Below are 17,283 nucleotides of genomic sequence, written 5' to 3'. Positions count from 1 at the left end.
TAGAGGAACCTTATAGTACTCACCATGTCCGCAAGCACCTGTTAATGGCTCTTGAAAATGTGCAGAATGCATCTTTTCATTATTGGTTTAACTAATAGCTGTCAACATTGATGCATTTTTAATGGAGAATATGTGTTTGACTTCCTTTCCTTATTCACAGAAACTGGCTTTCATAAGAATACTGTATTCAGAACTGATAGTCATGATAACCCTTCTTTTTTCTTCACATATATTTCAAAGGATTGTCTTTTTGAGGAGACTGCCAGGTGTTTGAAAACCAGTATGGACTGACCGGAGCAAACTTGTTTATTTCTCAAGCAAAGCTGCTTGCAAGGGCCAAGAAAACCTGATGTGGTCACCATGTACAAATGTCTCTCTTGTGATGGCTCTTAAAATTTAAACTGATGAAGTTTGTTTAACTGTGTAGTGGCCAAGTCTATTAAAACTTTTACACTGTTAATAGTTTAAACACTAACTTGTATAAACTCCTTGCATTTCCTGTGTACTTAACTGTAAATATTGTACTTTTCAAATTTATTTTATCTTTTAAAAGTGAAAACATTTTAACTATGTTGCTATTGTATTTGTTATAACTCTTCATCTTCTAGCCAGGACCATAACTGAAAAGGATCCTTGGACCTGTCCTGCCACTTGTCTAACATACAATGTAAAAAAAAAAAAAAAAAGTGCATGGATTTTTGATAGGTGCTCAAGCATTTTGCATGGTTTAGTCCATCTTGTTTTAGATGGTGTTTTCCGGATTCCCATAGGGTTTATTTTAGTCCTACATTTGGTGTTGTGTTGTACGTAATTTTTCTGTCAGAAAGGTTTCCTGTTCTGAAGCAGAAAGGAATTGCAGATGTGACAATCCCATTTGTATAGTCACATGCAGACAGACAGTAAGCATCAGCTGCAAGGAAGGGCACAGCATTCCCAGAGATGTTGATGATGGATTAAAATCTTGTCTGGATTGTGATGCTTTGAGAATTAATTCTAAAGTAAATTAACTCCTGCAGGAGCGTATCTGGACACTTGACTTAGTGAATGCTTACATATCCATAATTCATATCTGTGAATTATGTAACCAGCATAGATCTACTAAACCAAAGCTCATGTTCATACTTGTCTTAAAGGTACAAAGAGAGGGTAGAGAATGTGTAGGTTTAGTGTACCGCTTATGAATTAAAAGCAGCAGAAGAAATGCATCTGAATGCAAATATCCCAATTGCTTTAGCCCATTCTGCTTTGATAATGATATATTAGAACATGTTGAAAGTGCTTTACAGTTCAAAATGCAGAATAGCTAGTATGTGTAATTAAGATGGTTAAATTATTTTTATAAAACAATGCATTATTTGTTCACAGACCAAATTCTCCACCTGTTCCAGCGGTGAAAAACCGATTACATCAGCTTCAACAGAGGCAAACAAATGCATCCAAACCCTCATTTTATAATGACACTATTGATAAAAACCGAACTGTTTCTAAAGATAATCCAGTGAGGGATATTCCTGAAATAAGTGACCTTGAGATTGAGAGACCTCCCTCTGCACACTTTGTTCCTTACCTGAGAACCAATGAAGTTTACCATCTTGATCCAGATGCTCCAATGTCAAGACCTTCAACACAGGATGCACACCAGAAGCTTCACAAAGGTAAAACTGAAAGATTCTCATTTACTGAAAATTTTAAAAAATAATTTTTTTCCGTTTCAGAAATTTGTAACATACATTTTGAAGACAGAATGAGATGAAACATGGTAAAAATAATCTTCCATGAACATTTGTGCTTTTAGAAAAAGAAATAAAACAGAGGCTAAACAAATAACGCCAGTCGGTAAATCCAAAACTTTTACTTGGTTAGCGCTTTCATGTAGGACACTGCCCACACTTCTTCAGACAAAGTAAAATAAAGCACCTTACATTTTTATATAATACAAAATGCTTAAACCAAACCCACAATTAATTGGATAATTAAATTAATTTGTCCAATTAAATCAACACTGCAGCTTCGCAAACACCGTCATGGCCTTTTGGGAAAAGACTTTTCTTTTTCCACATAAGTTATTTCAGGACATCATCATTAAATATACACGTTATCAAGACGATATTTTAATGATAGTAAAATGTGGGAGGGATAAAGTAATTGAGTTAATAAGTGAAATGAATTCATTTACTTCTTTTCTTGAATTTACACATGAAATTGGTGAGACATCTATCGATTTCCGAGATATTAATATCAGTAAGGATATAATAAAAAATGTCTTTAACACTAAAATATACCGTAAACCAACATACAGTAATTCTTTCCTACATTTTACAAGCTGCCACCCCTATTTTCAAAAGAAGGGGGTTGTAAAGGGTCAACTTGTTCGAGCTTCCCGTATGTGTTCTACGGAGGAGGCTTTTAAAGAAGAATGTAGGATCCTTTGGGAAATGTTTGAAAATAGAGGTTACCCCCATAAACTTTTGAATATAATATTTGTGGAAATTAAAAATAAAAGGAAAGAGGGAATATTTGGGCCATTATATAACGGGATACCCACTGATATAAATTATCAAAATTACGATACCAACACCAGTAATGCTGAGCCTGAAAACATGAATCAAGGCTCTAATAACAACAGTAACAACATGGACTATAGTGTTGGATTCATAACACAGTTTAATTCGTATTCCCCGCAAGTAAGAAACATCTTACAAAGTAATTGGGAATTATTAATGCAAGATAGAAAATTACATTCCTTAGTTGGTCCTAGGTTAAAAGTGGTTTATAAAAGAGCCCCTTCTATGAAAAACCTGTTTGAGCACCCCATTAGACCATATAAAATGAACAAAGGGATGTTCAAATATGGGCGATGTAAATACTGCAAACATATACAAATAGGGTCCAGTTTTATGATAAGGGGCTCTAAATACTATATTAATGGTAAATTTAACTGTGAGACTCAAGGTGTTGTTTACCTTGCTAGATGCAAAGAATGTTCTGTCTACTATTTCGGTAAAACCGAAAGGCTGCTAAAGAACAGAATATATGAGCATTTATATGCTATTTCTAGAAGAAATTCATCTAATGCTCTAGCTAAGCATGTAATGGAGAATGATTCTCACAGTTTTTTGTTTAATGTAGTAGAAAAAGTGGACAAAAATCCCAGAGGGGGGCCATGGTACTTGAAGCTGTAAGAATGTGAGCTTTTATGGCAGTTGAAAACTAATGCCTATAACTATCCAGGCATTAATGATGCATGTTCTATTAAATGTTTACTCAACATTAAAGCTTTGGAGAGATAGTGAAAAACATACATAAATTCTTTGGAAGATATTTTTTATATTATTGTATGAAAACTTATATGTATTTAATAACTATATACTACATTCATTGCATTTTCTGTTAGTAGTATAAGGGTTTGCTTTGGTGTTCATTTAAAATTAAATTTGGTTTTGGATAGTACTTTTTTAAATATAATATAGAATACATAAAATAAATACAAATCAATTTATTTTAAATTTATATTTAGATAGTCAACATTTTTAAAATTAATTATATTCCATAATAATATAGGGAAATTAAGTTTTGAAAGTGTTTGGTTGTGATGAATTTGTATATGAATGTTTTTATATAAACACTATTGATGAATGTTACTTTTAAAAGTCAAATTCTGTGTGGTTGCTGCAGTGTTGATTTAATTGGACAAATTAATTTAATTATCCAATTAATTGTGGGTTTGGTTTAAGCATTTTGTATTATATAAAAATGTAAGGTGCTTTATTTTACTTTGTCTGAAGAAGTGTGGGCAGTGTCCTACATGAAAGCGCTAACCAAGTAAAAGTTTTGGATTTACCGACTGGCGTTATTTGTTTAGCCTCTGTTTTATTTCTTTTTCTGAGTTTGTGTTTTTAATTTTGTTTATATTTGTGCTTTTAGGTTCGCACCTGACTCTTCAAATGGTATCAAGTATGAATTTTCATTATTTATTTTCTGTGAGATGAATCTCTCACATTCCAAATGCATGGAGTGTCACTTCCTTTATTAAATATAACAAATATTGTTGCTTCCAAGTCTTTGCAATGTGGTCTTTAGGGCCATAATCTCCCCACCTCCCACACACATTTCAAATTACTCTGTCTTAAATTTTGCGCATATAAACTTTAACAAATTAAATTTTTCAATTCAGAGTGCAGGACAGCTAGTATGTATAATTAAGATGATTAAATAATGTATGTACGAGTACTTTAGAGTAGCCAGTCAACCATCATGTTTTTGGGAAATGGGAAGATACTGGAGTATCTGTAGAAAAAACACAGTGACACAAAGAGAACATGAAGAGTCCTCACAGATAATGATCAAATCCTGGAGCTGGGAGGCTGATGTCTTAATCGATGAGCTGACAGGCTACCCATTTTAAAATGTACCCAATTAAATTCAAATTGCATAAGTAATTAATTTCTATTTAATTTAAATATATCAATTTGAATAAAACAAAATTCTCATTTTAATATTTCCTATACAACCCTGCTACTTCATGTTACCAATCCTGTGATTCTAGTAAGGTTTGCATCCCATGTCTCTCATTCATTCCCTTGTGCCTTTATGATGGGAAGAAACAAATGCACAGCTGCACTTCAGATGTCCTTCGTAAATTAATTTCATTTGCATGTATGCAACCAAAGTTTCCAGGCAGTTGTGAGAATATGCCTGTCTGTTACACACTTCTGCTGTATCCTGGTGAAGACTAGACCAGCAACAGTAGTCGGGGGTCAGTTGATTATAAAATCTCATGAGTGAAGGTTTATACAAAAATAATGCTTCAGCTTCATAATAATTGCTGTAAATGTCTTTCACCTGCATGCTTCATATCCAGTGTCTCCAAAATATCTTCCATTTCACAATAAGCTTTTCTGATAAACAGCCCAAATAAAGAATATCTGATTTCTGCAAATGATCTTTGTGGCCTCTCACATCCTAATTAAAAGGCAGCAGAAACTGTTTTTAATTGTTTCTGTAGCTTGACAATCAATGCCATTACAGCTACACTGGTCACCTAACCATCTTTGCCTTTACATCCTTCTGCCCTACCTCACTAGTACCATCTCTCACTCTTTGTCTTCATCTTTCTTACTTCCATTATATCTTTAACTAAGTAACCTCCTACTCAAGTACCTGTATACTTACAACTTCCCTCTTATGCATTCAGCATTCCTCGCAAGCATACTCTGTTATGCACACAATTGTATCAGAGTCTTTGTAGTCAAATATTTACAAAGTTCCTAAGGCATATTTCACGTCTTGATATGCAATAGTTCACTCTCTTCAAAACCTCATCAGTCTAGTTTCTTATCAAAAACATTTTAATAAAGTAAAATTTCTAGTAACTTTTGAAGTCCACAATAATTCTACTGCCTCAGTATTGCAAACTGTCTGAATTGTACAGCAGTATTATTTCTGTTATGTAGCATTATTCATTACAAATGCTTTTAAACTCATTGAATGTTTTTGAGTTACACAGTGATGAAACTTTTCTCCTTGAGCCTCCACTAAAAGGAGACTTTCAGAGGAATTTACTAGTAGCAGGTAGCAAAATAAATAAATATTGTTGACAGTGGCCCACTATCTCATAAATCTAGGGTTCTTTGAAGATTTGATTAGTCATAGATATGTTCTTTGTGATACTGATGCAGGCCTCTTGTTATTGGCAGATTTGCCAAGCCAGGTATGGTCAGCCATCATTGCAGAGAATAGAATAGGACTGATAGTGGACCTTCTCTACACCTATGGTAAGGGGAAAGGGTAGAGGCGTAATATACCTAATTTTAAAATTAGATCAGTGATAACTTGGCAATCAGTTTATCCTTAATATGATGTAAAAATCCACATCAGTGAGTATAAGGCTCTTAATTATAGAGTGAGGTATAAAGTCAGATGCTATCTCTAGAGCCAAATATAATGTGTTAAGTAGAATGCCATTGCCTATGTGATCTACCATGAGACCATAGTAATCTATTAAATGAGGGGTGCATACTTGGTCTTGTGTAAAACCAGAGTGCATAATTGGTCTTGTGCAAAACCTTGCTGGTTTATATCAGCTCTCAATAGTAAGGCAGAAGAAACTAATTTTAGTAACATATTTTTATGTATAATGATAACTTGAAGTATCCTGTTTTATCTATATTTTTTCCCAGTTTTGGTAGGATAGATATGGGTCTGTAGTCTGCAGTGGATATTGTTTTCTGTACATCGGTAAGTGGTTTAATGACAATATTTGTCAAAGGTCAGGCATAGTACTGTGACATAGAGACAAGTTAAAGATGTATTGAATGGAGGTAGCGATGTGAGCTCCACAAATTTTGGTAAACAAGTGGTGGAGGTTGTCATACCTACCTTTGGTGGCATTAGGATTTTTTTTTCCAACCAGACATCAGTTTCTGTCTTTATAATATAATGAAAGTAGGAGTAAATGGAGGTGATACAAGTGTGTAGAGATAGAGGTTGATCAAGTTGGTGAAGTTATCAGATCTGGCAAAAGCCCACGAGGAAGCTGTCTACAAGTGTGGATACCATTACTGGTAATAACATTGTCTTTTTACACTGGAAAATGTTAAATTATCTACAACAGTGGTTTGGTTGTGAGAAAAGAATAGGTAAGGTGGACTGTTAGAAGGAGGCTTATGACATTTAACTGTTTTATGACTATATTCTGTGGCTATATGTTCTTCATGTTTCACTGTTGGATTATCTGCCTGCAGGTAGCCCTCATTCGGCCCGAATACCAGAGTCTTGGGATTTCTGCATCAGATGCTTTCGCCTCTTCCATGACGTCATGTCGTCAGGGGAATAAAACATGCAGCCGATGCCATTACATCAGTCTTTCTTGCCGTGGAGGAGCCCAAAGCAGAAGCAGTTCGCAAGTGCCGGTCAGCCGCTTCCTGAAATTTTTGTTTTTCGAGTTTCAAACCTGAAGTCTTATAAAGCTAAGTACCCCATTGGGGATCCTTTTTTCTTGCTATAACTGATGTCAGAAAAAGTTAACAATTGTCTTGTCTGTGGAAAGCAAATACCTCACAGAGATTTTCATTCTTACTGCATCACCTGTTTAGGCCCAGACCACAGCATCCCTCACTTTCGGTTTTGTGCCTTGTTTAACGCCCGAACCACTCGTCGTCAGGCTATCTTTGTCACTAAATTCTTTCGCTGTCGTTCTTTGTATTCTGAAATAGCTTCGATAAGCCATCCGACTACCGATCTTCCGAAAAACGTAAAGATAAAGACGGAGACAGACCGCATAGGTCCAAAACTGCTGACAACGCTTCCGTTAAGCTAGTCACCAGTCCACCGGTACTCAGTAAGGTGCCTTTGCAGCCCCTGATTCCCACTTCTACAGATTTGCAGGCTTCTGCTGAGACCCATTCGCAGTCCGGTATGCCGCGAGATGCTTCTTCGACTAATGAATCTACGGATGCCTCCACCTTGGATGGGTCCAGAGTCGCTGTGCAGGCACTGGCTTCTGAGGGTGTATTCCGACCTACCGGTGTTAGTATTAAACCGGCAATTTCATTTTTAGCTAAAACTACCAAATTTCTCAAGCCTAGGGTTCACACTACGTCTAGAAAACCGACGACCAAAGCGCATACTCAAGCTCCCATGCCACAAAAACAAATGCTTAGAATGGCTGAAGACCTTATTACTCTAATTAGGGGAAGCCAGACTTCCCCTGCTAAAAGACAAAGAAGAATTGAGTTTCCTTTTCCTTCTAATTCTACAGACTAGGAGTCCAATGACTCTGGCCCTTCTGATTACCAGGACGTACCCTTATCAACCTATGAGGATTCAGATGCAGAAGAATCCATTCCCTCTGCCTCCCCTCCAGAGGACTTTTCTTTTGGTGAAACCTTGTATACTTTAAGAGAACATTTCCGCTGGGAATGCCAGGACTATCCTCAGTCCAAAAAGAGACTCAAGAGTAGTTTTAGAGTTGCCTCAGCACAGGCCTCTAGCTATTCCCCCTGTCCTGGATATTGTAGATGATGTTTTCACGGAATCCAGTCTTACTCCTGACACTTTACCACCGGCCCCTAGAAAACCTGACAGGTACTACAGAGTACCTGATTTTCACAAATTTCTCTTTAAGAATCCTACTGTGGATCCAGGGAACATTTCCCAGGAACCTAAAGGCATTAACGCTACTGCAGCCAAAAACCCTACCCCTTCAGACAGGGATTCAAGAGCTTTAGACAGATGGGGTAAGAAGGTATATACCTCTGCTACTCTTGCCATCACGGCTTTGAATTGCTAGTTTCACATGTTGAAGTACCAGCAACATATTATGGAACTAATTAAACAAAAAAATGGTGTTACTTCCAGATTGTGCAGAAGTTTACAAGAGCTAATGCATTCTGCAAACCAAGTTAGTAAACATACTTTGCAGTGTGGTTTTGATGCCTTAGAAGCATCTTGCAGGGCTGCAGTCACTGGGTCTGTACTGAGAAGACATGCTTGGCTGAAGGAACAAATCTTGCCAGATCTTGTCAAAGCAAAATTACTAGATCAGGACCGTTTGTTTGGCACCAAAGCAGAAGAAGTTCTTAAAAAGATGGAGGAAAAAGCTAAATTGATGCAAACAGTCAACGATTTCTTACAGGTGCAGCCACCTAGATTCAGTAGGCATTGGCCTTCAAAAAACTGGTCCTTTCCAGTCCCTCCCAGGCCTTCTTAGTCCAAACCCAGGAGAAACAGACCACCAAGACTACAGTCTCGGGGTATGCACAGATCTAAACAATGGAGTGCTCCCACCTCTAGTCTCAGGGTATGCACAGATCTAAACAATGGAGTGCTTCCACCTCTAAAACAGGGAGTGGTAAGCTACCCCCTTATTGAAAAAGTTCACAATGACTTGCCAGTTATCCTTCCCAGCCATGCCCAATTACTTGTGCCCCTAGGAAGAAAACTTGCCCTTCATGCAAAAAAACTGGATGTCCATTACTCAGGACTGATGGGTCCTAAACATTGTATCCCAGGGTACAGATTTTACTTCATTTCACTGCCAACCCCAAGTGGGTTGCCAAACCTCCCTCCAAACCAGTGGGCAGAGGCTCAAAAGCAAGTACTTTCCCTTCTTAATATCAGGGCTATTCAACATGTTCCAGTAGAACAAAGGGGACAGGGTTTTTACTCTGGACTGTTCCTGGTGCCCAGAACAGAGGGCTCTTGGCGCCCTATCCTGGATCTATCCATTCTCAAAACATGTCTGGTGTTCCCAAAATTTAAAATGCTTACACTGCAGCAGCTTCTCCCAATGCTAGCCAAGGATGCCTGGTTAGTCACCCTAGACTTAAAAGAAGCTCATCTGCACATCCCCATAAGGGAGTCTTGCAGGAAATATCTATGTTTCAGGGCAGGTTCTATACACTGTCAGTTCCCTGCACTTCCCTTTGGCTTATCTACTGCACCCAGAGTATTCACAGAGTGCCTGGCTCCAGCCATTGCATACTGCAGGCAGAGAAATATTCAAATGTACCCATACTTTGACGATTGCCTAATTCAGGCAGACAGTCAGGAATTGCTACTTCAGCACCTGGCATTTGTAAAAAGACTCCTAACTTCACTGGGGTACACTATCAATGAAAAGAAATCTCAAGTGGTGCCCAATCAAAAAATTGTATTCCCGGGAGCAAGCTTGAACACAACTTCCCAGATGGCATTCCTCACTCCAGAAAAGCAGGTCTATTTGACAAAACTACTTCAAACTAATGGCCACCAAAACCCAGCTATCTGCAAGGAAAATACTGCAAGCTCTAGGGTTCATGGCCTCATGCATTCTGTTAATTCCATATGCAAGACTGCATATGAGGAAATGTCAGTGGTACTTAAAAAGTCTCTTGTGTCAACATTCTCGGGACTTGGAAACAGTGATTCCTATCATAACTTGTCTAAGGGCAGAGTTCCTTTGGTGGGCAGAAACATGCAACCACAACAAGGGACTGCCTTCCACTCAACCCCTCGCTGCTCAAACCCTGACAACAGACACATCAGACTATGCATGGAGGGCTCACATGGCAGGCAAATGCACTCAAGGCAAATGGAGCCCAGCACAAATTCTCATACATATCAATCAAAAAGAGATGCTAGCTGTACAGAATGCTCTGACAGCCTTCAAGCACCTAATCCTTCTAGGACAGCTCCTAATAAAGACAGACAACACCACAGTTATGTGGTACATAAACAAGCAGGGGGAACCCATTCTTACCTACTCTGCAGGTTAGCCATGGCCCTATGGAACACAGCCTTGAGCAACCAAGTGCACCTACAAGCTCAATTCCTGCCAGGCAAACAAAATTCACTGGCAGACGACTTAAGCAGAAATCTACTGGACCCACATGAGTGGAAATTGGAGCCCAACTCATTCAAACTTCTAATCCAGAGGTGGAGGACACTGAAAGTGGACCTATTTGCTTCTCCCGAGAACCACCAATTGAAATTCTGCACCAGGAGCCCTCACAGCAGGGCCTAGAAGGTGGATGCCCTATCCTTCACATGGGAAAACCTCTCAATTTGTGCCTTTCCCCCTCTGCCCCTCCTTTTAAAAGTACTACTCAAGATCAAACAAGACAGGCCAAGGGCAATCCTTATTGCCCCAGCCTCGCCACGCCACCACTGGTACCCACTCCTACGCAGTCTGACAACAGTGCCACCCTGGCACCTACAGCTCACACCTTCCCTGCTGTCTCAGCAGGAGGGACAGATTTTGCATCCTCAGTTGCAAACCCTGAACCTTGCAGCCTGGCTTATCCCCTGAATACGCCCCCAGGAAACCTCAGCAAGCAGGTACTGGGCATCATCCTTGAGGCCAGTAGGCCTAGTACTAGGAAATCCTATGCTGAAAAGTGGGAAATATATTGTTCTTGGAATCAGTCTGAAGGAAAGGACACAGCTGTGTCCTCCTTACCTCAAATCCTTGATTACCTAGCAGAGAGCTGCTCCACAGAGGCCTGTCGTTCTCCTCCATTAAGATTCATGCCTCTGCCATCTCAGCTCATTATAATACTGTGCCAGCTCTCTTTTCTCAACCTCTCATCAAACAGTTCCTGAGAGGAGCTAACAATTTAACGCCCCCTAGGAGATCTCCCACACTTGCCTGGGACCTTAACTTTGTACTGGAAAAGCTCACCCCCCCCCTTTTGAACCTGCTGCTTCAGCAGAGTTAAAATTTATGTATTGGAAAACAGCCTTGCTTCTAGCCATTAGTTCAGCAAGAAGATTATCTTGAGTTACAGTCACTAATGGCTGTGGAACCCTTCATTATTTTCCATGCTGTCAGGTTTCCCCTCAGGACTAACCCATCCTTTATGCCTAAGGTGGTATTCACTGTGGCTCTAAACCAATCCATACATTTGCCAACCTTCTTCCCTAATCCTCAGAATAAAGGAGAAAGGATCCTGCGCTCCTTGGATATGCACAGACAGCTCAGGTTCTACCTTGACAGGACTAAACCTTTCAGAAAATCTGACCAGCTGCTAGTCAGCTTTGCTACAGGGGCAAAGGGCAAGGCCATTTCAAAACAAACCATTTCCAAATGGATAGCACACTGCATCCATTTCTGCTACAAGCACCATGGAAAACCTACCCCACAGGGGATCAGAACACATTCTGCTACGGCTATTTCCACCTCTACGGGACATCCTGGAAGCTGCAACCTGGAGTTCTGTACACACCTTCACCAAACATTACCACCTACCTACCTATTTTTTCTAAATCCAGAGCTGGATTTGCTACAGCAGTCTTACAAGGCCTGCTAGCCAGCCCTAACACTTCTTGACTGCCTCCACCCTTCCTCAGCTTTGGGAATCTACCCAAGTGTGATGACTGCAACAGTGAAACATGAAGAACATAGTACAGTTGTGCACACTTACCATAAATGTAGATGTTCGAGTGTATTCACTGTTGCAATCCTGGTTTCCCTCCCTCCAGCCCCCTGGTATTCTCTATCCTTTCTACCTATCTTCTTTATGGCCATTTTTTATGTCACTGGTATTTACTTTTTACTGGGGGTGTTCCACACCATATAATAGCTTCCTATTTTGGGGGCTCCTGACATTTGGGGCAAGAAAAACTGATGTAATGGCATTGGCTGTATGTTTTATACCCTTGACGACATGACGTCATGGAAGAGGCGAAAGCATCCGATGCAGAAATCCCAAGACTCTGGTATTTGGGCCGACTGAGACCTACCTGCAAGCAGATAACCCAAGTATGATGACTGCAACAGTGAATACACTCGAACATCTACATTTATGGCAAGTGTACACAACTGTCCTTTTTGCAGAAGACTGGATACACCACATGTTTCTTGGTTTGAATCTTCTTCTTTCGGCTGCTCCCGTTAGGGGTCGCCGCAACAGATCAACTGTTTCCATTTCTTCCTGTCCTCTGCATCTTGCTCTGTCACACCAGCCACCTGCATGTCCTCTCTCACCATGTCCATAAACCTTATCGTAGGCCTCCCTCTTTTCCTGTTACCTGGCAGCTTCATCCTTCGCATCTTTTTTCCAATCCTGTCCATCCTCGTCACACCCAGTGCAAATCTTAACATCTTCAACTCTGCCACGTCAAGCTCTGACTCCTGCCATTTTGTCAATGCCACTGTCTCCAACCCATATAACATAGCTGGTCTCACTACCCTCTTGTAGACCTTCCCTTTCACTCTTACTGGTACTCGTCTGTCACAAATCACTCCTGACACTCTTCTCCACCCACTCCATCCTGCCTGTACTCTGTTCTTCATCTCTCTTCCACACTCACCATTACTCTGAACTGTTGATCCCAAGTACTTAAACTCATCCACCTTCACCACCTCTACACCCTGCATCCTCACCATTCCTCTATCCTCCCGCTCATTCACGCACATATATTCTGTCTTAGTCCTGCTGACCTTCATTCCTCTTCTCTCTAGAGCATATCTCCACCTCTCTAGGGTCTCCTTCACCTGTTCCCTACTCTCACTACAGATCACAATGTCATCTGCAAACATCATAATCCACGGGGTCTCCTGTCTGATCTCGGCTGTCAACCTGTCCATCACCATTGCAAATAAGAAAGGGCTCAGAGCTGATCCTTGATGTAATCCCACCTCCACCTTAAATGCATCCATCACTCCCACGGCAGACCTCACCTCATGTTTCATGGCCTCATGATTCTTGGTTTGAATATTGTTTTCAAAGTCATTGGACCCATTTTTTTTAAGATCACCCCTTTTCTTTGAGAAAAGGTTTGTCAGATCTGGTTTTGTCAAGTTTTTATTAGATGTAGGGTTCTACTAATGTACCATCCTGTCCACAGAAATGCAGTTTATTGGGTTGTATAACTGTGGAGGAAGGGGATTGATCAGTGATTCCAGTCTTTTCTCTGTGGCTGTATGACGTTGATGTCAGTGTGTAATATTCAGGGAGTATGCATCCCCCCATTTAGGAATGCAGACAGACTTTATTTTAGTAAGCAAAATACATTTTTGTGTTTTATTGTTAATTGAATTGATTTGTGTGGGGGGATGTACAGCACTCTGTACATATGTTTGTTGAGGGAATATATGTGTGTGTATATGTATGTGTGTGTGCTTATTGTGTTTCATGGAGTTTGGGGGTTTGCCTGCTTTTTAATTATTTTTTTGAGGAGAATTTTTATTTTCTTTTGGGTTTCATGTTATAAGCGCAGCTGAAGTGCTACTTTCGAAATTGAATACAGTAATAAGTGGGAAAATGAATTGGGCTAAACCATTTTATTTAATATTTATATGCAAATTCTTACAAAAATAGCTTTCTATACTACATGCATTATGTATACAGCTCATACATTGCTGTCAAGTTCACTGTATAATGCAAAAAAGTTTGCAAGAGGTTTAATGTTAATTTTCAGTAAGTAAATAGGTGGGCTGAAAGTATTGTATTAAACTCTGCTACAATTAAGTTGATTTTCTATAATAAATTCCACCTAAAACGCCGATTTTCTAGAGTTTCTGTGATTTAAAAAGCTTGTTTCAGCTACATATTGTACTTATTTTACTGCCTGCACTTTAACAAAGGTGTTTTTATGTTTAAATTACCTGTTTAACTGTTGTAGGCTACAGACTCAAGTGTGATAGCCATTTCTGTGCATTTAAAGTGTTTTTTTTATTGTATCTGCTTTATTTAATGAAGAAAAAAAAGAAAAAAAAAACAAAAAAATATACTTGTTTTCCCACCTTTCTAAGCTAGCTTAGTCCAGTTTTCAGGTTAGTGCTGAATGCAGGGCTGTGTTACAAGTTTCTGTGTTTGCCCATACCGTACTTGGATAGAAGGAAGTTTCTCTGTTCACTGTGAGAGAGGGAGCTTTGAGCAGCCTATCTGTCCCTGGAGGAGTGGTTTCAGCCCAGAAATTAGTAGTTTATTGGCCATTTTGGGCTAATTTCTATCTTTCATTTCCCTGCTACAAAACCTGCATTTGCAAGGTTTTTGTGCTAGTATACAGCTCAGCAAGCTTCTGCCTGGTGCCCTGCAGAGTTCTACAGCAGCAGAGAGACAAAAGAGAGACTTTGGAGTGATTATCATTTTTCTGCATTTTCTTGCTGCCTTTAGCTAATTCCGCATAAAAACGCCGATTTTCTAGAGTTTCTGTAATTTAAAAAGCTTGTTTCAGCTACAAATTGTACTTATTTTACTGCCTGCACTTTAACAAAGTCGTTTTTGTGTTTAAATTACCTGTTTAACTGTTGTAGGCTACACAATCAAGTGTGATAGCCATTTCTGTGCATTTAAAGTGTTTTTTTTATTGTATCTGCTTTATTTTCTGAAAAAAACAAAAAAAAAACTTGTTTTCCCGCCTTTCTAAGCTAGTTTAGTCCAGTTTTCAGGTTAGTGCTGAATTCAGGGCTATGTTACAAGTTTCTGTGTTTGCCCATACCTTACTTGGATAGAAGGAAGTTTCTTTGTTCACTGCGAGAGAGGGAGCTTTGAGCAGCCTATCTGTCCCTGGAGGAGTGGTTTCAGCCCAGTAATTAGTAGTTTATTGGCCATTTTGGGCTAATTTTCATCTCTTTCATTTCCCTGCTATAAAACCCGCATTTGCGTGGTTTTGCACACCGGGCAGCTCCAGTTAGCTAGGGTATAACTGTTCCAGGCTCCACAAAGTCTACTCTTCAATTTTTCCCTTGGAACTAGACAAACTTTCAACTTAAGCACTTAAATCATTCACTTCTCATCCCTGCACTTGCCCAAAACTCATAGCAAGCACTAATAAACCTTAGCACTAGACCCACCTATACTGTAGAGAAGGACAAGGCTCTCTATTTGACCTTACCAGCCAATCAGTAAAACAGTTCACTGTACCTATCCAGGCATGTCCAAAGGGCAGTTTCAGGTGTACTCTCCAGTCCAACTGGTGAATCTGGGCATTGTGAGGCAATGTTACAATTGCCTCATGTACACAGACAACCCTCTCCTCCTTCCACCAAACGAAAGATGCAGTTATACAGCCAAACTGGAGGCTAAGCTGTCTCAACCCAAGACTGGACCAGGCAGTCAAGAGGAGAAGGGAATTACTTGCATCACACCACCAGTCTCACACAGACCTATGAAACCAGCACTGGCAAAAAACACAAAAACATACTCAGAGGCTCTAAATAAAAATCTGCAAAAGCAACAGAGACCTCCAAAGCAGACATCCAAGCAACCTCCACCCCCCAACACAAACCATGAAACACATACTTTACAAAACCAGTGTGCCACACAATCAAAGCCCTTAAGGCAAAACAACATACCCAACACACTAGTAATAGGTGACTCTATAGTCAGGCACACTGATGTCCCACTCACTAGGCTGAACAAGGAGAAGGTTACTGTTAGTTGCCTGTCGGGTGCCAGGATCCACCATATAACACAAGCACTCAGGTCACTCCAGAACAAGTACAAATATACTCTGTCATTGTCCATGTTGGTGTGAATGACCTGAGTCATACCTCCATGGACTACATGAAAACAGACATGGAGGAGCTCTCTGATCACATAGCCCAGGCTGGTATGACCCTGACCCTGAGTAGCATCCTGCCCTCACCGAGAATGATACCACGGCATAGAGAAAAAATTATCAATTTCAACAATTGGCTAAGCTTCTGGTGTCATTCAAAGGGGATCCAGTGTCTGTCAGCCTGGGATGACATGCTCGACAAGCCACGCTGCTTTGCTAGAGATGGCTTGCACTTGTCACCCTTAGGCTTTTGAATACTGGCCAAGGCTCTTGCCACCCCCATAGTGCCTTTTTTAGGCAAGGCTCAAAAGACAAACCCATCGCCGTAAATAACACAAGTAACAAAAAACTGAGGGTAATGCTGCTCAATGCCAGAAGTCTAAACCTCAAAATGCATGCACTCGAGGTACTTCTCAGTATGGAGAAAATCGATATATGTGCAGTAACAGAAACCTGGTTTAAGGCTCCAGAGAGCACCCCAGCACTACCAGGCTACAACTCATACCATACATTTCGGCCACAAAACCCAGACCGAAATACAAAAGGTGGGGGAGTATCCATATTCATCAAGGATACCCACACCTCCAGGTTAGTGGCACAGCACGATGCTTCAGAGATCATCCACGTGCAACTAACAATGGGCAAAACTGCTATTCAAATTATAGCTTGCTACAGATCACCCATCATGTCCCAGGACCCCCACTCCGCATTCCTGGAAACACTGGGAAACATAAAGGTCCTACCAAACACCCTGATATTTGGTGATTTCAATTATCCAAACATTAACTGGGAAAACTACTCGAGTACGAACTCCCTGACTGACATTTCCTAGAATTTATGAACTCAAACACCCTGGATCAACTGGTTAACACCCCCACCAGAGGTGACAACATATTGGACCTGGTCATCACCAACATGGGCGACCGGTGTTCCACACCGGAGGTCAACCCCTCACTGGTTAGATCTGACCATAAACTAATCACTCTGGATATCCACATTCCGCCACCACCCCCAGTCAAAGAAACCACCGTGAAAAGCTTTTCAAAAGCAAACTTCACATTACCTAAGACTGAGGTGGGAAGTTTCAAAGCCCCCATGCTAGAGGATAACACTTCAATGCTGCAAAATCCTTTACAAATGCACTCTTCGAGCACCTACAAGAATACATGGATCGTGCTATCCCAAACAAAACCAAGACTCACTCCTCCAAGAAAAGGAAACCAGTCTGGTGGACCCCTGCCATAAACAAGCTGTACAATAGTAGGAGGAAACTAGTACAGAAAAGAGTAAAATCCC

The 17,283-nt window shown here is 40.2% G+C and overlaps 1 protein-coding gene across 2 annotated transcripts in view; it reads left to right on the top strand.

The window, feature by feature from the left end:
• CCDC66 (coiled-coil domain containing 66) overlaps positions 1–17,283 on the top strand; it is a 1,871,188-nt gene that overhangs the window by 1,636,793 nt on the left and 217,112 nt on the right. For both annotated transcript variants that reach the window (XM_044078704.1, XM_044078703.1), the window contains exon 17: positions 1,366–1,655. In XM_044078704.1, coding sequence (XP_043934639.1) covers positions 1,366–1,655 — 290 coding nt within the window. The remainder of the gene's footprint in view (positions 1–1,365; positions 1,656–17,283) is intronic.

Source organism: Protopterus annectens, chromosome 7.part1 (genome assembly GCF_019279795.1).
Source record: "Protopterus annectens isolate FY-2018-M chromosome 7.part1, PAN1.0, whole genome shotgun sequence".
Lineage (NCBI taxonomy): Eukaryota > Metazoa > Chordata > Ceratodontiformes > Protopteridae > Protopterus > Protopterus annectens.
Note: the sequence above shows the minus strand (reverse complement) of the source record. Positions and strands in the feature narration are given on the sequence as shown.